The sequence below is a fragment of the Phyllobates terribilis genome, unplaced genomic scaffold (genome assembly GCF_046119375.1).
Source record: "Phyllobates terribilis strain yellow unplaced genomic scaffold, ASM4611937v1 Scaffold_2__4_contigs__length_985480577, whole genome shotgun sequence".
NCBI lineage: Eukaryota > Metazoa > Chordata > Amphibia > Anura > Dendrobatidae > Phyllobates > Phyllobates terribilis.
This window is the reverse complement of record NW_027362762.1, coordinates 781,357,663-781,375,802: the sequence shown is the minus strand read 5'-3', so window position 1 is coordinate 781,375,802 and position 18,140 is coordinate 781,357,663. Positions and strand designations below refer to the sequence as shown.

At 48.6% G+C, this 18,140-nt stretch overlaps 1 protein-coding gene across 2 annotated transcripts in view; it reads left to right on the top strand.

Annotated features, from left to right (window-relative positions):
- LOC141228928 (interleukin-5 receptor subunit alpha-like) overlaps positions 1-15,923 on the top strand; it is a 115,220-nt gene extending 99,297 nt beyond the window's left edge. For both annotated transcript variants that reach the window (XM_073667365.1, XM_073667364.1), the window contains one exon: positions 15,727-15,923. In XM_073667365.1, coding sequence (XP_073523466.1) covers positions 15,727-15,739 — 13 coding nt within the window. In that variant the 3' untranslated portion in view covers positions 15,740-15,923. The remainder of the gene's footprint in view (positions 1-15,726) is intronic.
- The last annotated feature ends 2,217 nt before the right edge of the window (positions 15,924-18,140 follow it).

Genomic DNA, 18,140 nt, shown 5'->3' with positions numbered 1-18,140 from the left:
AGGTTAGACTCACTAGGCGAAGCGAGCGAGGTATCAGATCCAAGATATAGGAAAGTCTCAGTCCATTCACCACCAGGTGGCACCCCGAAGGGTTCTGGAGACAACTGGAGGTACTCCGCCTGGTCGGAGGGGTGTAGAGACTCGGGAGTAACCTCTGCTTCGGAGTACACTAGGTTGGACTCACTGGACGAAGTGAGCGAGGTATCAGGTACAGAGTATAGGAGAGTCTCTGTCCTTTCGCTACCAGGTAGCACCCCGAAGGGCTCAGGAGACAACTGGAGGTCCTCCACCTGGTCGGAGGGGTGAAGAGACTCATGGGTAACCTCTGCTTCGGAGTACACTAGGTCGGACTCACTGGACGAAGCGGGCGAGGTATCAGGTGCAGAGTATAGGGAAGGCTCTGTCCATTCGCTACCAGGTAGCACCCCGAATGGTTCTGTAGACAACTGGAGGTCCTCCACCTGGTCGGAGGGGAGTAGAGACTCGGGGTTAACTACCGCTTTGAGGTACCCATTGTCAGGCTCACAGGACGGAGTAGACGAAGTATCGGATACCGGGTGTAGGGAAGTCTCTCTCCATTTGTCATCAGGTGGTATCCCGGAGGATTCAGGACGCAACAGGGGGTCCTCCGCCAGGTAGTAGAGATGCACAGACTCGGAGGTAATCACAGCTTCAGAGTACCCTTGGACATGCTCACCGGTTAAAGTGGGTGAAGCATCAGATACCGGGTGCAGGAAGTCCTCCAGTGTGGTATCTGGGTAGGCAGTAGTCTCTTGGGGAAGGAGAACTGGTGCTACCCACGCACATTACCCATCGAGGCTGCTCCGGGATACCGGGAAATGAAGCTTCAGCAGGAACCTCAAGGTTGGAATCAGGAGGTCTTTGGGAGAACAGACCTTGGCGTGACGGCTTGCCTCTACGCCTAGCACGTCTGGACTGCCTCTTGAGGTCGTGAGAAGTATTCCGGAGAGCGTAGTCATCCTGTGTGGATTCTGGGTGGGCAGTAGTCTCTTCGGGCAGGAGGACTAGTGCGCTACCCACACACATTACCGGTCGGGGCTGCTCCGGGATATTGGGAAGTGAAGCTTCAGCAGGGGCTTCAGGGTTAGGGTCCTCAAAGACCATACGAAAGGCCACCAGGAAGGCCTGCAGGTCAAGGACGACAGGATCCCATGCTTCCCATAGGGGGGTGACCCATTTCAAGGCATCACCCGCTAGGTAGTCAATCATAAAGGCCACTTTAGCCCAATCGGAAGGAAAATAGAGAGGGTAGGCCTTAAAGTGTAGCATGCATTGTTCCACAAATGCACGACTCTGTCTTGGATCCCCATAGTACCGTGGCGGATCCGCAGGAACGAGTGCAGAACGATCCATCTGGACGGGTGCGTAATTCGCCTGGAACTCACCTAAACAAAAAAATAATAATAATAATAAATATATATATTTTTTTATTTATTTTTAATGCACGTATTGGCTGGAAAACGTCTCAGAGAGCGAAGGCCGTGGGGCTCAACGGGAACCATGGCCTGAGCATGCTGTAATGCACACGCCCGGGCTGAGTGGCGTGTGCATGTGTATGTAGCGATTCCACTGTGCCATGAACCGGAGAGTGCCTGGAGGGGCGTAACTAAGTATCTGCCCGATCCGACCAAGGTCGCACGACTGCATACGACGCCAGTGCACCAGGGAGGAACCGAGCAGAGGGACCAGGGTCTACTCCAGGTCAGACTCCGGACACGGCTGTTGACCCACACCAGGGAATACAGGAACAGGCAGACTAGAGCGCAGGCTGGGTAGGGTCCAGTACAGACTGGGAGACAAATTCGAAACCGCAGACACGGTGGACAAGGCTGAGCAAAGCGAAACCGCAGACGCGGTGGACAAGGCTGGGCAAAGCGAAACCGCAGACGCGGTGGACAGGGCAAAGCAAAGAGAAACCGCAGACGCGGTGGACAGAGCTGAGCAAAGCGAAACCGCAGACGCGGTGGACAGAGCTGAGCAAAGCGAAACCGCAGACGCGGTGGACAGGGCAAAGCAAAGCGAAACCGCAGACGCGGTGGACAGGGCTGAGCAAAGCGAAACTGCAGACGGGGTGGACAGGGCTGAGCAAAGTGAAACCGCAGATGCGGTGGACAGAGCTGAGCAAAGCAAAACCGCAGACGCGGTGGACAGGGCAGAGCAAAGCGAAACCGCAGACGCGGTGGACAAGGCTGAGCAAAGCGAAACCGCAGACGCGGTGGACAGGGCTGAGCAAAGCGAAAACGCAGACGCGGTGGACAGGGTTGAGCAAAGCGAAACCGCAGACCCGGTGGACAGGGCTGAGCAAAGCGAAACCGCAGACGCGGTGGACAGGGCTGAGCAAAGCGAAACCGCAGACGCGGTGGACAGAGCTGAGCAAAGCGAAACTGCAGACGTGGTGGACAGAGCTGAGCAAAGCGAAACCGCAGACGCGGTGGACAGGGCTGAGCAAAGCGAAACCGCAGACGCGGTGGACAGGGCTGAGCAAAGCGAAACCGCAGACGCGGTGGACAGGGCTGAGCAAAGCGAAACCACAGACGCGGTGGACAGGACTGAGCAAAGCGAAACCGCAGACGCGGTGGACAGGGCTGAGCAAAGCGAAACCGCAGACGCGGTGGACAGGGCTGAGCAAAGCGAAACCGCAGACGCGGTGGACAGGGCTGAGCAAAGCGAAACCGCAGACGCGGTGGACAGGGCTGAGCAAAGCGAAACCGCAGACGCGGTGGACAGGGCTGAGCAAAGCGAAACCGCAGACGCGGTGGACAGGGCTGAGCAAAGCGAAACCGCAGAAGCGGTGGACAGGGCTGAGCAAGGCGAAACCGCAGACGAGGTGGACAGGGCTGAGCAAAGCGAAACCGCAGACGCGGTGGACAGAGCTGAGCAAAGCGAAACCGCAGACGCGGTGGACAGAGCTGAGCAAAGCGAAACCGCAGACGTGGTGGACAGGGCTGAGCAAAGCAAAACCGCAGACGCGGTGGACAGGGCTGAGCAAAGCGAAACCGCAGACGCGGAGGGGACAGGGCTCTGTTCACACGGAACAGACTGGAAGGGGAAGGCAGAACCAGATACACACAGGATACTTGCAATGAAGTAGAGAGTGGACTCCAAACTCACAAACGGGAGTACAAAGACAACGAGTAGGAGATAGGTACGGGATCAGATTCTGCAAGAAAAGGGAAGGTTCGGACATAGAGAAAAACAGATAACAGGCTAGAAGAGTATACAAACTAGAGCAGGCAAGATACAGGAACGGGTCTAGGTATGCGGCCCCTAGAAGGGGGAAAGAACAGGCTAGGAGCGTGTTCACATTGGCCTGGAAATATAGCCTCCAGGATAGGCAGAAGACAACAGGCTAGAGAGCGTGTACAGACTGCAGGTTAGAGTACACAGGTAGGACACAGTACAGACACGGGAACAAATACTGCAAGACAGGTAACATACACAGGACCTGGCATGTCAGAGACAAAAAGCCAACTGACAGGGCAAGATGCTCAGGCCTGGGTTAATTGGAGCAGCTGGTTTAAATACCAGGTGACAGACAGCAATAGGCTGAGGACGCACAAGGGGTGTGCCTGCAGCAGGTACAAAAAGCAGGAAGTGATCGGGCGCCGCCCTTAAGCAGCAGAAACAGAGACAAACAAACAGCATGGAGGGAAGCCAGAGAGACATTCTGAATTGGAGATCAAGTGCGCTCTCTTGCACAGTGGGAGATGGACCACTATGCAAGGACGCCGCCAGGTATGTTACACATACCTTATAACTGTATAGCAGACCTTCTCCTTTCTAATGGGAACATATCATTACTGTGGCCCCGCTCTATGTGTCTTTAAATTCTTAGTGGGGTTTTTCCCAAATTTTGGCAGCCCTTGCAGTCACAGCATGGGCATTACCACTATAGGAGACCTGCTCCTTTATAATGGGAACATTTTTTTTATGTCTCTTCAAAGGGGAATTGGGTTGCGTTCAAATTTTTGGCAGCCGCTGCAGTCACTGCATACGCAATAACAGTATAGGAGACCCACTCGTTAATAATTGGAACAGCAAAGCATAGCCGGCTGATGGCTCTCTAACAATAGCTAGGGCCAACTGCTGGCCCTTTAAGAATAGTAAGGGCCGCCTGATGGCCCTATAAAAATAGGCTTTGTGACTGTCAGATTCCCTCCATAACAAATGAAACAGGATGTGTCTGATGATGTGTCACATACCACATGGCCAGATAAGGTTGTAAAATGTTAAAATGACATTTCCCGTTGAATGCATTTGTCATAGTTGACAGCAATGCAAAAGTGCAAAACCGCATCAAAAACGCTATGTGTGAACATAGCCCAAGGTGTGGAGGAGCATTTTTATTTTTGGAAATTTATTTTGCCTTATATTCAAGTCATTACCCTGGAAAGGATGCTCCTTAACATATTTCCCAGGAAAATACATTTTGGTATAGTTTTTGTATGTTTTATTGTGAGTCCGTAAAATTGGCATAATACCTCTGACAACATTGTTGACAGCAGTGACCTGGGAGTCAGAAATGCTTCCAGGGGCTTCTCCATGCTGTTCCCATGCCATTTGAGCACTGTTCCCATCAATTTGGGCAATTTTTAGGCCCTCTGCAGACCTCCAGGGGAGTGGGGAGAGCGCCGGAACAATGCTCGATTTCCAATAGACTTACATTGGGCTCGGACCCAGCACTCGAGCATTCCAATTTGCTCGACTCGAACAACGAGTGCCTGAGCATTTTAGTGCTCGCTCATCATTAGTTTTAAGGCATTTTTATTACTTACTGCAAAGTCAAAAGTCTACATACATTTCATTAGTATTTGGTACCATTGCCCTTAAACTGAATGACTTGGGTCAAACGTTTGGGATATCCTTCCACAAGCTTCTCACAATAGTTGGTCGGAATTTGGGATCATTCCTCCTGACCAAACTGGTATAACTGATCCAGGTTTGTAGGTTGCCTTGCTCGCACGTGCCTTTTCAGCTTTGCCCATAAATTTTCAATAGGATTGAGATCAGGGCTTTGTGATGGCCACTCCAAAACATTGACTTTGTTATCCTTAAGCAACTTACCATTTTGGCAGTATACTTCGGGATCATTGTCCATTTGGAAGACCCATTTCCGCCAAAGCTTTAACTTCCTGGCTGATATCTTGAGATGTTGCTTCAGTATTGCCACATAATCTTCTTTTCCCATGTTGAAATCTATTTTGTAAATTGCAGCAGTCCCTCCTGCAGCAAAACAACATGATGCTGCCACCCCCGTGTTTCACAGTTGGGATGGTGTTTTTAGGCTTCCAAGCTTCTCCCTCTTTCTTCCAAACGTAATGATGGTCATTATGCCCAAAAAGTTAAATTTTAGTTTCATCAGACCACAGGACATGTCTCCAAAAATTAAGGTCTTTGCTCCTGTGTTCATTTGCAAACATTAATCTGGCTTTTTTATGTTTCTTTTGGAGTAATGGCTTCTTCCTGGCAGAGGTGCCTTTCAGCCCATGTTGATACAGTACTTGTAGATATTGACACAATCTTACCAGCTTCCGCCATCATCTTCACACAGAACCCATCTCCTTCCTGAATGGTATGATGTCTGGACATTCCCATCCTTTTTGTACTTGCGTATAATTGTTTGTACAGATGAACGAGGCACCTTCAGTTATCTAGAAATTGTGGCCAAGCATGAGCCAGACTTGTGCAAGTCCACAATTCTCTTCCTGATATCTTGGCTGATTTCTTTAGACTTTCCCATGATGCTACACAAAGAAGCAGTGTGTTTCATCTGTGCATTAAAATACATCCACAGGTGTGTCTCTAACTCAGATGTTGCCAAAAAAAACGAAATCAGAAGCTTCCAAACATATGACATCATCATATGGGCAGTCCAGAATTGTTTAAAGGCATAGTAATCTTAGTGTATATATACTTTTGACTTTGCAGTAAGTAATAAACATGCCTTAAAACATTCTCTTTCTTTCATTATTCTGGCATTTGGCAAGTATTAAAAATTATGGTAATCCTAACTGACCTAAAACAGGAAAGGTTAATTCTGATTTCATTCAGATATTGAGAAAAACATGCATATGTGTCTTTTTATATACAGTAGTGTATGTAAACTTCTGGTTTCAACTCTAGGTAATAACTTGCTCATTGCTTAGGGGATGACCACTAGAACCCTCACAAATTCCGAGAATGGATACATAATTATGCTTAACATTATTATGACTTTTTATTTGCCACCTATAGTGGACAGAGCAGTGGGGAGTGTAACGGGTCTGGGAGGTGGAACCTCTGAGCAACAATACAAGGGGGCAGTCCTTGTAAGGAAGCGGGTGGCTCCCAGGGAAGGCGGGCAGGTAGTCACGACTAGTGACGGGGACAGTCTCTGGGTAGAAGGGCAGGAGGTCACGGCAAGTGACGGGGACAATCTCTAGACAGACGGGTGATCACGGCAAGTGACGGCAGAGCCTCCAGGTAGGCTAGCAGGCAGGTAGCAGGTGGACGCTCTCAGGTGAGCGGGCAAGAGTCTCTGGACAGGCAGGTGGTCACAGCACGTGACGGCGGAGCCTCCAGGTAGGATAGCAGGCAGGTAGCAGGTGAGCGCTCCCAGGTGAGCGGGCAAGAGTCTCTGGACAGGCAGGTGGTCACAGCATGTGACGGCGGAGCCTCCAGGTAGGATAGCAGGCAGGTAGCAGGTGAGCGCTCCCAGGTGAGCGGGCAAGAGTCTCTGGACAGGCAGGTGGTCACAGCACGTGACGGCGGAGCCTCCAGGTAGGCTAGCAGACAGGTAGTAGCTGAGCGCTCCCAGGTGAGCGGGCAGGCTGGTCCATAGACAGACTGACAGGTGTCGGAAGGCAGACCGTCGGACCGCAGGCTTGCAAGCAGGTAAGCGGATATCAGGCAGGTATCAAGCAGGAATCTGGCAGGTGACTGGCAGGTAACAAGCAGGAATCTGGCAGGTGACTGGCAGGTAACAAGCAGGAATCTGGCAGGTGACTGGCAGGTAACTGGTAACGGGACCTGAGGGCTGAAGCAGAGTGAAGGCTTTGCAACAACATTGCTCGGGCACCTCCATTTTGGAGGAGGTGCCTTATATATGGGAGGTCCTCCGGCAATTGGCCGGGGACTCCTTAGGACGGCGCGCGCGGTCCCTTTAAGAGAGGGGGAGCGCGCGCATGCCCTAAGCACACTGCCGGGGAAGGAGCGCGTGCCGGAAGCAGCGGGGAGAGAAGCGCTGGAGGACGCCGCGCCTGAAGCGGGGAGGTGAGAGGGACGGCGTCTCTGCCTAGTACGGGGCAGAGACGCCGATGCTACAGTACCCCCCCCCTTTAGGCCCCCTCTTTTTTTGGCCAGAAAGAAATTTTTCAAGGAAAAGCGGGGCGTTGATGTTCTCCCTGGGTTCCCAAGTTCTCTCCTCAGGACCAAACCCCCTCCAATCCACCAGAAAAAAGGTTTTTCCTCTTACCCTCTTGGAGGCCAGAATACTCTCTACCTCAAAGACGTCATCAGCGGAAACCGGAGCAGGAGGGGCACCTGGATTATTGGAAAAAGAGTTAAAGACAACGGGTTTGAGGAGAGATACGTGGAAGGAGTTGGGAATCCGTAGGGTGGCCGGGACATTTAATTTGTAGGCCACAGGGTTAATTTGCCTGAGGACTTCGAAGGGACCGATGAATCGAGGGCCCAACTTGAAGGAGGGTACTTTGAGCCGCACATGTTTGGACGAGAGCCAAACCTTGTCTCCCGGACGGAATTGAGGCGGATCCAGACGTCTCTTATCAGCATATCTCTTCATCCGCTCAGAGGACAGAAGAAGAGCGGACCTGGTACTCTCCCAAATAGTAGAAAATTCTCTGACAAGAGACTCCGCAGCAGGGTTGTCCACAGAAACGGAGACAGGAAGTGGAATCCGGGGATGTTGGCCACCGACTATAAAGAACGGGCATTTGGAAGAGGATTCGCTCTCATGGTTATCGTAAGAGAACTCGGCCCATGGTAGGAGATCCACCCAGTCCGAATGGTGTGCATTAACGAAGTGCCGGAGGTAACTGGTCAGGATCTGATTGATCCGCTCCACTTGACCATTGGACTGTGGGTGGTAAGCGGAGGAGAAGTCCAGGGTGATGTCAAGCAGCTTACATGTGGCTCTCCAGAAGCGTGAGGTGAACTGAACCCCACGATCCGACACGGTGTGGAGGGGCAGGCCATGGAGACGGAAGATGTGGCGGATAAAGTCTTTAGCCAGCTCGGGTGCAGATGGGAGACCAGGCAGGGGAATGAAGTGGGCCATCTTAGAAAAGCGGTCAGCGACAACCCAAATGACTGTACAACCGGCAGAAATAGGAAGATCGGTGATAAAGTCCATAGCAATGTGCTGCCAAGGAGCAGCAGGTACGGGAAGGGTCAGGAGATGGCGGGCTGGAAGATGTCTGGGAACTTTGTTACGGGCACAGGATGAGCAGGCCGCGACGAAGTCTACCACGTCCTTACGCAGGGTAGGCCACCAGTAATGCCGGGTAATGAGTTGGAAGGTCTTCTTTTGGCCAGCATGGCCAGCTAGTTTAGAAGAATGTCCCCAGCGAAGAACCCTCTCCCGATCTGGTACAGCTACAAACGTCTTACCGGGTGGGAGACGAGTCAGATCCAAGGGGGCCACATTCATCACCATGGAGGAGTCGATGATGTGCGTAGGCTCCTCCTCTTGATCGGTGGACAGGAAGGACCGGGACAAGGCATCAGCTTTGACGTTCTTGTCCGCCGGACGGAAATGAAGAATGAAGTCGAAGCGGGCAAAAAACAACGACCACCGGGCCTGCCGAGGATTGAGTCTCTGGGCATTTTGGAGATATGCCAGGTTTTTGTGATCCGTGTAGATAATTACCGGGTAGAGAGCCCCTTCAAGCAGATAGCGCCACTCCCCCAGTGCCAATTTGATGGCTAGCAATTCACGGTCTCCTATGGAGTAGTTGCGCTCAGACGAGGAGAAGATTTTGGAGAAGAAGCCACAGGTACCATTCTCCCGGTAGAAGATTTTTGGGTGAGTACCGCTCCGGCTCCGGAGGAGGAGGCATCAACCTCCAGGTAGAATTGTTTATTACAGTCCGGACAGTGCAGGATGGGAGCAGAGGCGAAGGCTTTCTTTAAGGAAAGGAAGGCCTCCTCGGCTTCAGGCGACCATGTCCTGGGATTAGCCCCCTTACGGGTGAGTGCAGATATGGGAGCAGTCCGAGACGAGAAGTGTGGGATGAAAAGACGATAGTAATTAGCGAAGCCCAGGAATCGCTGTATTGCCTTCAAACCTTCAGGACGAGGCCATTTTAGAACGGAAGAGAGCTTCTCGGGATCCATTTGCAGACCTGTCTCGGAGATGACATAGCCCAAGAACGGTAGGGAGGTCTGGTCGAAGAGGCACTTCTCGTATTTGGCATAGAGGTGGTTATGCCGAAGCCTAAGCAGGACCTGACGAACATCCCTTCGGTGTGTGGGGAGATCCGGAGAGAAGACCAAGATATCGTCCAGGTATACCACTACGCAGGAGTACAGGAGGTCACGGAAGATGTCGTTGACTAGTTCTTGAAAGACAGCGGGAGCATTACAGAGACCGAAGGGCATCACAAGGTACTCATAGTGACCGTCCCGGGTATTGAATGCCGTCTTCCACTCGTCTCCTTGACGAATACGGACCAGGTTATATGCTCCTCATAGATCCAGCTTGGAGAAGATCCTGGCGCCCTTGAGACGGTCAAACAATTCGGAGATGAGCGGCAGGGGGTATTTGTTTTTTACTGTGATGAGATTGAGTCCTCTGTAGTCAATACAGGGACGTAGCGAGCCGTCTTTCTTTTTGACAAAGAAGAATCCGGCTCCAGCCGGGGAGGTAGATTTTCGGATAAATCCCCTAGCCAGATTCTCTTCAATGTACTCAGACATGGACCGGGTCTCGGCTGCAGACAACGGGTAGATACGCCCACGGGGAGGAGTGGTGCCAGGTACCAGGTCGATCGGGCAGTCATATGGCCTATGGGGTGGCAACGTCTCTGCTTCCATCTTACCGAAGACGTCCGCATAGGGCCAGTAAGGAGCCGGAAGACATGGTAAATTAGCTGGAGTAGACAGAGGGCGAGCTGGGCGGACCGGAACCAGGCAGGTCCTATGGCAGTCTGGACCCCATCGGAGTACTTCACCGGATCGCCAGTTCAATACGGGTTCGTGTGTCTGGAGCCAAGGTAGACCTAGCAACAGGGAGTGAGAAAGTCCGGACAGCACATGGAATGAGATTTCCTCAGAGTGCAGCATTCCCACCTGCAGGGTTATGGGTTCAGTGACGAGCAGGATGGTCTCCGAGAGAAGTCTTCCATCCACGGAGGGACTGACAATGGTTCAGCCAGAGGCTTGGTGGGAATACGGTATCTCTCTACCAGAGACTGGGAGATGAGGTTTCCAGCAGCTCCAGAACCCAGGTGGGCGAGTTCAAAGTGACGGTTTTCTCCCCAAGCAATAGAGACCGGTAAAGTCAGAGACGGAGAGGGCTTATCTTTGTCTAGGACGACCTCTCCGAGTGGTCCTAGACACTGGCGTTTCCCGGTTTTTCCAGGCAGGAATGGATGAAGTGCTCCATACTGCCACAATAGAAACAGCTTCCCTCGGCTCGGCGAGATTCTTGGCGAGATCTGACCATCTTGGTCTCGTCGATCTGCATAGGTTCAGGCGAGGGCGCCCGCGGAGTGACTGGTTGAGAGGCAGGTCTCAGGGAAGTAGGAGCAGAGCAAGAAAAGTCTTTCTCCCAGGCAGTCTCTTTGGAACGTTCTTGGAACCGGATGCCAATCCGGGTAGCTAGTGACACCAGGTCATCCAGAGTGGTAGGAATGTCCCGACCAGCTAACTCGTCCTTAATTCGACCGGAAAGACCCTCCCAGAAGACTGACACCAGAGCCTCATTTTCCCAGGTAAGCTCAGAAGCGAGGGTGCGGAACCGTATGGCATATTGGCCCACGGTGAGATTCCCTTGGCGGAGACGTAGCAGAGAGGAGGCAGAAGAGGTTTTCCGTCCAGGTTCATCGAAGACTTTCCGGAAAGCAGCGAGGAAAGATGGCAGGTCGGACACCAGGGGATCCCCTCTCTCCCACAGGGGATTTAGCCATGCCAGTGCCTCCCCAGTGAGATGGGACATGATGAAGGCCACCTTGGCCCGGTCGGAGATGAACTGGTATGCCAATAGCTCAAAGTGCAGGGTGCACTGGTTTATGAAACCCCGAGCTAAAGTAGGTTCGCCGGCAAAGCATGGAGGTGCCAGAAGCCGAGGTCCATAGTCGGGTACCATGAAGGGACTGGATTGCGGTACCGCAGGAATGGGCACAGCTGGACCAGAGGTAGACAAAGACGAGTCACACAATGCGCCTAGACGAGAGTTAACGGACCGTAGATAGGACAGTACCACCTCCTGCTGAGTTTTCTGACGTAAGACTTCCTGGTGCAGACCGGAGATCTGGGGACCACCGGGTTCCATGGCCCGAGCAAACTGTAACGGGTCTGGGAGGTGGAACCTCTGAGCAACTATACAAGGGGGCAGTCCTTGTAAGGAAGCGGGTGGCTCCCAGGGAAGGCGGGCAGGTAGTCACGGCTAGTGACGGGGACAGTCTCTGGGTAGAAGGGAAGGAGGTCACGGCAAGTGACGGGGACAGTCTCTAGACAGACGGGTGGTCACGGCAAGTGACGGCAGAGCCTCCAGGTAGGCTAGCAGGCAGGTAGCAGGTGGACGCTCTCAGGTAAGCGGGCAAGAGTCTCTGGACAGGCAGGTGGTCACAGCACGTGACGGCGGAGCCTCCAGGTAGGATAGCAGGCAGGTAGCAGGTGAGCGCTCCCAGGTGAGCGGGCAAGAGTCTCTGGACAGGCAGGTGGTCACAGCACGTGACGGCGGAGCCTCCAGGTAGGATAGCAGGCAGGTAGCAGGTGAGCACTCCCAGGTGAGCGGGCAAGAGTCTCTGGACAGGCAGGTGGTCACAGCACGTGACGGCGGAGCCTCCAGGTAGGATAGCAGGCAGGTAGCAGGTGAGCGCTCCCAGGTGAGCGGGCAAGAGTCTCTGGACAGGCAGGTGGTCACAGCACGTGACGGCGGAGCCTCCAGGTAGGCTAGCAGACAGGTAGTAGGTGAGCGCTCCCAGGTGAGCGGGCAGGCTGGTCCATAGACAGACTGACAGGTGTCGGAAGGCAGACCGTCGGACCGCAGGCTTGCAAGCAGGTAAGCGGATATCAGGCAGGTATCAAGCAGGAATCTGGCAGGTGACTGGCAGGTAACAAGCAGGAATCTGGCAGGTGACTGGCAGGTAACAAGCAGGAATCTGGCAGGTGACTGGCAGGTAACTGGTAACGGGACCTGAGGGCTGAAGCAGAGTGAAGGCTTTGCAACAACATTGCTCGGGCACCTCCATTTTGGAGGAGGTGCCTTATATATGGGAGGTCCTCTGGCAATTGGCCGGGGACTCCTTAGGACGGCGCGCGCGGTCCCTTCAAAAGAGGGGGAGCGCGCGCCCTAAGCACACTGCCGGGGAAGGAGCGCGTGCCGGAAGCCGCGGGGAGAGAAGCGCTGGAGGACGCCGCGCCTGGAGCGGGGAGGTGAGAGGGACGGCGTCTCTGCCTAGTACGGGGCAGAGACGCCGATGCTACAGGGAGATGCTCCCGCTGCAGAATGTTATCTTAGATCCAAACACAGGAGGGAAACTGCTGATCTCCTGCGGTATATTTGATTTAAGGATTGGTCCACTATTTGAACAACCCCTTCTCAATCCCTATGTCTCACCCCAGTAAAATAATAACACTTAAACTCATCTCCGGTGCTGGCGCTGTTCCAGCGGTGTCAGTACTGGCTCTTCCTGGGTACAGTGTGACATTGCCAATCATTGCTGGCTTCACTCTTCTCTCCTACGGATGTAACTGACATCCGGAGGAAAGTTTTGATTTGTCCAAAAGAGGGGAGAGTGAAACCAGTGCTGATAGGCCGCAGTGGTCTCGTAACTTAACAATATCATGTGATCCCCGGGTGAGCTAGTGCCAACATCGCTGGAACAGCACTGGCAACGGAGAGTATAAGTGTCATTTTACTGGGGGGAAACATAGGGATTCAGAAGTGGTTGTTCAAGAAGTGAACCTCTTTAATTTCTTTCAGTGTTGTTTGTAATATGAGACAAAACAAGATCAAAAGAGAGAGGAGACTAAAGAGGACCTTTCATCAAATTTTACTTAACAAAAGTTAACTCGTTATGTGCCAATACTTTGATTGCTAATATCTTCATAAAGGATATGTGAAACTAAAAAATTAGAAAAACATTTTATTCAGCTCCTCAACCACTATTACATTGTGTATCCAGTTTAACATGAAAAATGTAGTGAAAGGTCCTCTTTAAGGGAGGAAAAATTGGGATATTTTCTCTATAGATCAGTTCTGTGTACTATTATGAAGATTGTTGCAATAGCCCTAAAAGCAAACACTTGGCTGTCTTTTATCTTTCTAATTTATGCAAATTAGCTATCCAGAAAGAAGAAAACTGTCTCTCTGTAGGTAGCCTTTAAAGGGAACCTATCATGAGTAAAAATGTTATGAACCTGTATATAAATGGTTAATCTGTAGGTAAAAATTAAATATAAAAAAATGCTGGTGTGCTGCCTTATTGAAAGCACTGTTAACTGGGAAAATTATCTTACATTCTCCTGGGATACGCTGGCTTTCAGTCATAGGGGCGTGCACAGAGCGATTATAGTCACCGCTTACTACACTGTGCACATTGATTGACATGTCGCTCTGTAGCGTGTATATGAAGAGCAGGCTGTCAATCTAAGTGCTGAGGAATGATTACAGTCGCTGCTCATTGTAAGCGGTTACTGTAATCGCCCTGTAAGCGCCCCTATGACTCAAAGCCAGGGTCATAATCCTCCTAGTAGTCGTGCTTTCAATAATGCAGCTACGTAGTATTTTACTGCTATTTACTTAGAAAATTAACCCTATATCTGCAAGTACTTAGCACTTTTGCACATTACAGGTTCCTTTTAAACACAACTAGGAATACCTAAAGAAGAGACACTCATTAGTATATACAGAAGTGTTCAAAATAATAGCAGTCCAATATGACTATCCAGATTAATCACTGTTTTTGGAATAAATTATATTACTACATGTCAAACAATTTACCAGTTGGTACAGCAGATTCTAAGAAAACCAACAGACTCAGCATTCGTGATCTGCATGTTTTGGAGTCGGTGTATTTGAGTAATTAATTGAAAAGGGGTGTGTTCAAAATAATAGTAGTGTGGAGTTCAATTAGTGAGGTCAATCGTTCTCTGAAGAAACAGGTGTGAATCAGGTGGCCCTTATTTAAGGATGAAGCCAGCACATGTTGTACATGCATTTCTCCTTGAAAGCCTGAGAAATATGGGTCGCTCGAGACATTGTTCAGAAGAAAAGCATACTTTGATTAAAAAGTTGATTGAAGAGGGTAAAACTTATAAAGAAATGCAGACAATGATAAGCTATTAGCTAAAATGATCTCCAATGCTTTAAAATGGAAAGCAAAACCAGAGAGAAAAGGAAGAAAATGGAAGAATACCATTCAAATGAATTGAAGAATAGCCAGAATTGCAAAGGCTCAGCCAATGATCAGCTCCAGGATGATCAAAGACAATCTCAAGTTACCTGTGAGTACTGTGACGGTTAGATGACGCCTATGTGAAGCTAATCTCTTAGCAAGAAGTCCCCGCAAAGTCCCTCTGTTAAAAAACAGACATGTACCGAAGTGGATGCAATTTGCAAAAGAACATATCAGCTGGCCTAAAGAGAAATGGAGAAACATTTTGTGGACTGATGAAAGTAAAATTGTTCTTTTTGTGTCGTCAGACGACCCCCAAACTCTGCATTCAAGCCACAGTACACTCTGAAGAGAATGAAGCATGGTGGTGCAAGTGTCATGATATGGGTATGTTTCTCTTACTATGGTGCCGGACCTATTTACCGCATACCAGGGATCATGGACCAGTTTGCATATATTAAAATACTTGAAGAGTTCATGTTGCCTTATGCTGAAGAGGATATGCCCTTAAATGGGTGTTTCAACAAGACAGCGAACCCTAAACACACCAGTAAACAAGCAAAATCTTGGTTCCAGTCCAACAAAATTGAGGTTATGGAGTGGCCAGCCCAATCCAGGGACCTTAATCCGATAGAACACTTGTGGGGTGACATAAAAAATTCCTTTGCTGAGGCAAAGCCAACAATTGCCAATAAAATACTGATTTACAGGAATGCTAAATCCTCAACAACAAAAAAAAGAGTACATATTTTGAGTTTGTAAAGACAAATGCAGACACTGGTATTTTTTATAACAGCCCAATGTTTATTTTTTTTATTTTCTGTAAAGTAGTTAAAAATTATATACATTTCATGTTTTGAATTGGAAAACAGTGTGCAATGTTCCCAATGCATGGAAATAAAAAATAGTATAAAGATTTTGTGCTTAACTCATGTTTTTGAACACACTGCTATTATTTTGAACACTACTGTAGCTTCAGTTTTGCTCCTCATCAGTATTCAGTACAGTTGTGGTTAGCTGGGTAAGATGCATTTATATTCTTTACATAGGGAAAATGTAATACATTTTGTTATAAAAACTAAGACTATACCAAATGGCAATAAAGTACTTTTTGGCTTCTACTTTTCTTTTCTTTTTGCAGAAAACGGATGTAATGACTTCCACTCTTTCAACATCAGAAACAGAAGAGTACATTAGTCTCCAGGAAAATAATTCATAAAAAGGAAAGAGCAGAACAAAGCAAATTTTTTACTTGCTTCATAAAATTGTGCAAGTCCTCTGAATGGATTATAAAGTGTTAGATTTTAAAAATGAGTAAACATGTATTTTTTATCCACCTCTATTGTAATTTTGCGTCCTTGGAAATACAAGCAATGGAAAAATGCAAAGTGGTGAAGAAAATGATAATGGCAGTTTATCTAAGCTTTTATAAATGACACAAAGCATTAACATTTTATTTTGACTAAAATCACAGTAATCTCGTACACACAATGGCTAATTATTCTATAAATGAGTACGCAAGGACACGAGTTTACTAAAATAATGCCATGCAAACACAGAGAAAATATAACCTACCATGCACCTCTATAATTGGATTTGAACACAGAATTGCTAAGCCACCATGCTGCCTTTTCTTTACTGAAGTTCTTCTGCAACTTTACTTTCTTTTGGAAGGATGCATGAAGATGTAAGAATTGTGGGTCATGATGGTCTGCCATGGCCTGGTGATATATTATCATTGTGGATACAGTGGCATGTAAAAGTTTGGGCACCTCTAGTCTAAATTACTGTTATTGTGAACAGTTAAGCAAGTTGAAGATGAAAGGATCTCTAAAAGGCCTAAAGTTAAAGATCACACATTTCCTTTGTATTTTAGGCACAAAAAATAAATGTCATATTTTACATTTTAAAAATTACAAAAAAGGAAAATGGGCAGATGCAAAAGTTTGGGCACCCTGTATGGTTAGTACCTAGTAGCACCCCCTTTTGAAAGAATCACAGCTTGGAAACGCTTTTTGTAGCCAGACAAGATTCTTTCAATTCTTGTTTGAGGGATTTTCATCCATTCTTCCTTGGAAAATTCTTCCAGTTCTGTGAGATTCCTGGGTTGTCTTGCATGCACTGCTATTTTGAGGTCCAGCTACAGATTTTCAATGATGTTCAGATCAGGGGACTGTGAGTGCCATTGTAAAATCTTCAGCATACATCTTTTGAGGTAGTCTATTGTGAATTTTGACGTGTATTTAGGATCATTATCCATTTGTAGAAGCCACCCTCTCTTCATCTTCAGCTTTTTTACAGATTGTGTTATGTTTGCATAAAGAATTTGTTGAAATTTCATTGAATCCATTCTTCCCTCTACCAATGAAATGTGCTAATGGCTGCAACACAACCCTAAAGCATGATTGATTCACCCCCATGCTTAATGGTTGGTGAGATATTCTTTTCCTGAAATTCTGTGAATTTTTTTTCTCCACACATACCTTTGATCATTGCGGTCAAAGAGTTCTATTTTGACCTCATCGGTCCACAGAACTTGTTTACAAAATGTATCAGGCTTGTTTAGATGTTCTTTTGCATACTTTTGATTCTGAATTTTATGGTGAGGATGCAGGAGAGGTTTTCTTCTGATGACTCTTCCATGAAGGCCATATTTGTGCAGGTGTCTCTGACCAGTAGAACAATGTACCACAACTCCAGAGTCTGCTAAATGTTTCTGAAGGTCTTTTGCAGTCAAGTGGGGGTTACGATTTGCCTCTCTAGCAATCCTCCGAGCAGCTCTCCTGAAATTTTGCTTGGTCTTCCAGACCTAATCTTGACCCCCACTGTCCCTGTTAACTGCCATTTCTTAATTACATTTTGAACTGAGGAAAGGGCAACTTGAAAACGCTTTATCTTCTTATATTCTTCTCCTGCTTTATGGGCCTCCACCATTTTCAGAGTGCTAGGCGACTGCTTAGAAGAACCCATGGCTGCTATTTTTTGGCACAAGGTTAAAGGAGGTAGTAAACAAACCATAACCCTAACAGTCTAATTAAGGTGAGCACACAAATCCCCAGGGGTGCCCAAACTTCTGCATCGGCCCATTTTCCTTTTTGTAATTTTTAAAATGTAAAACATGTATGTATGTATGTATATATATATACAGTACAGACCAAAAGTTTGGACACACCTTCTCATTTAAATTTTTTTCTGTATTTTCATTACTATGAAAATTGTACATTCACACTGAAGGCATCAAAACTATGAATTAACACATGTGGAATTATATACTTAACAAAAAAGTGTGAAACAACTGAAAATATGTCTTATATTCTAGATTCTTCAAAATAGCCACCTTTTGCTCTGATGACTGCTTTGCACACTCTTGGCATTCTCTTGATGAGCTTCAAGAGGTATTCACCGGAAATGGTCTCCCAACAATCTTGAAGGAGTTCCCAGAGATGCTTAGCACTTGTTGGCCCTTTTGCCTTCACTCTGTGGTCCAGCTCACCCCAAACCATCTCGATTGGGTTCAGGTCTGGTGACTGTGGAGGCCAGGTCATCTGGCGTAGC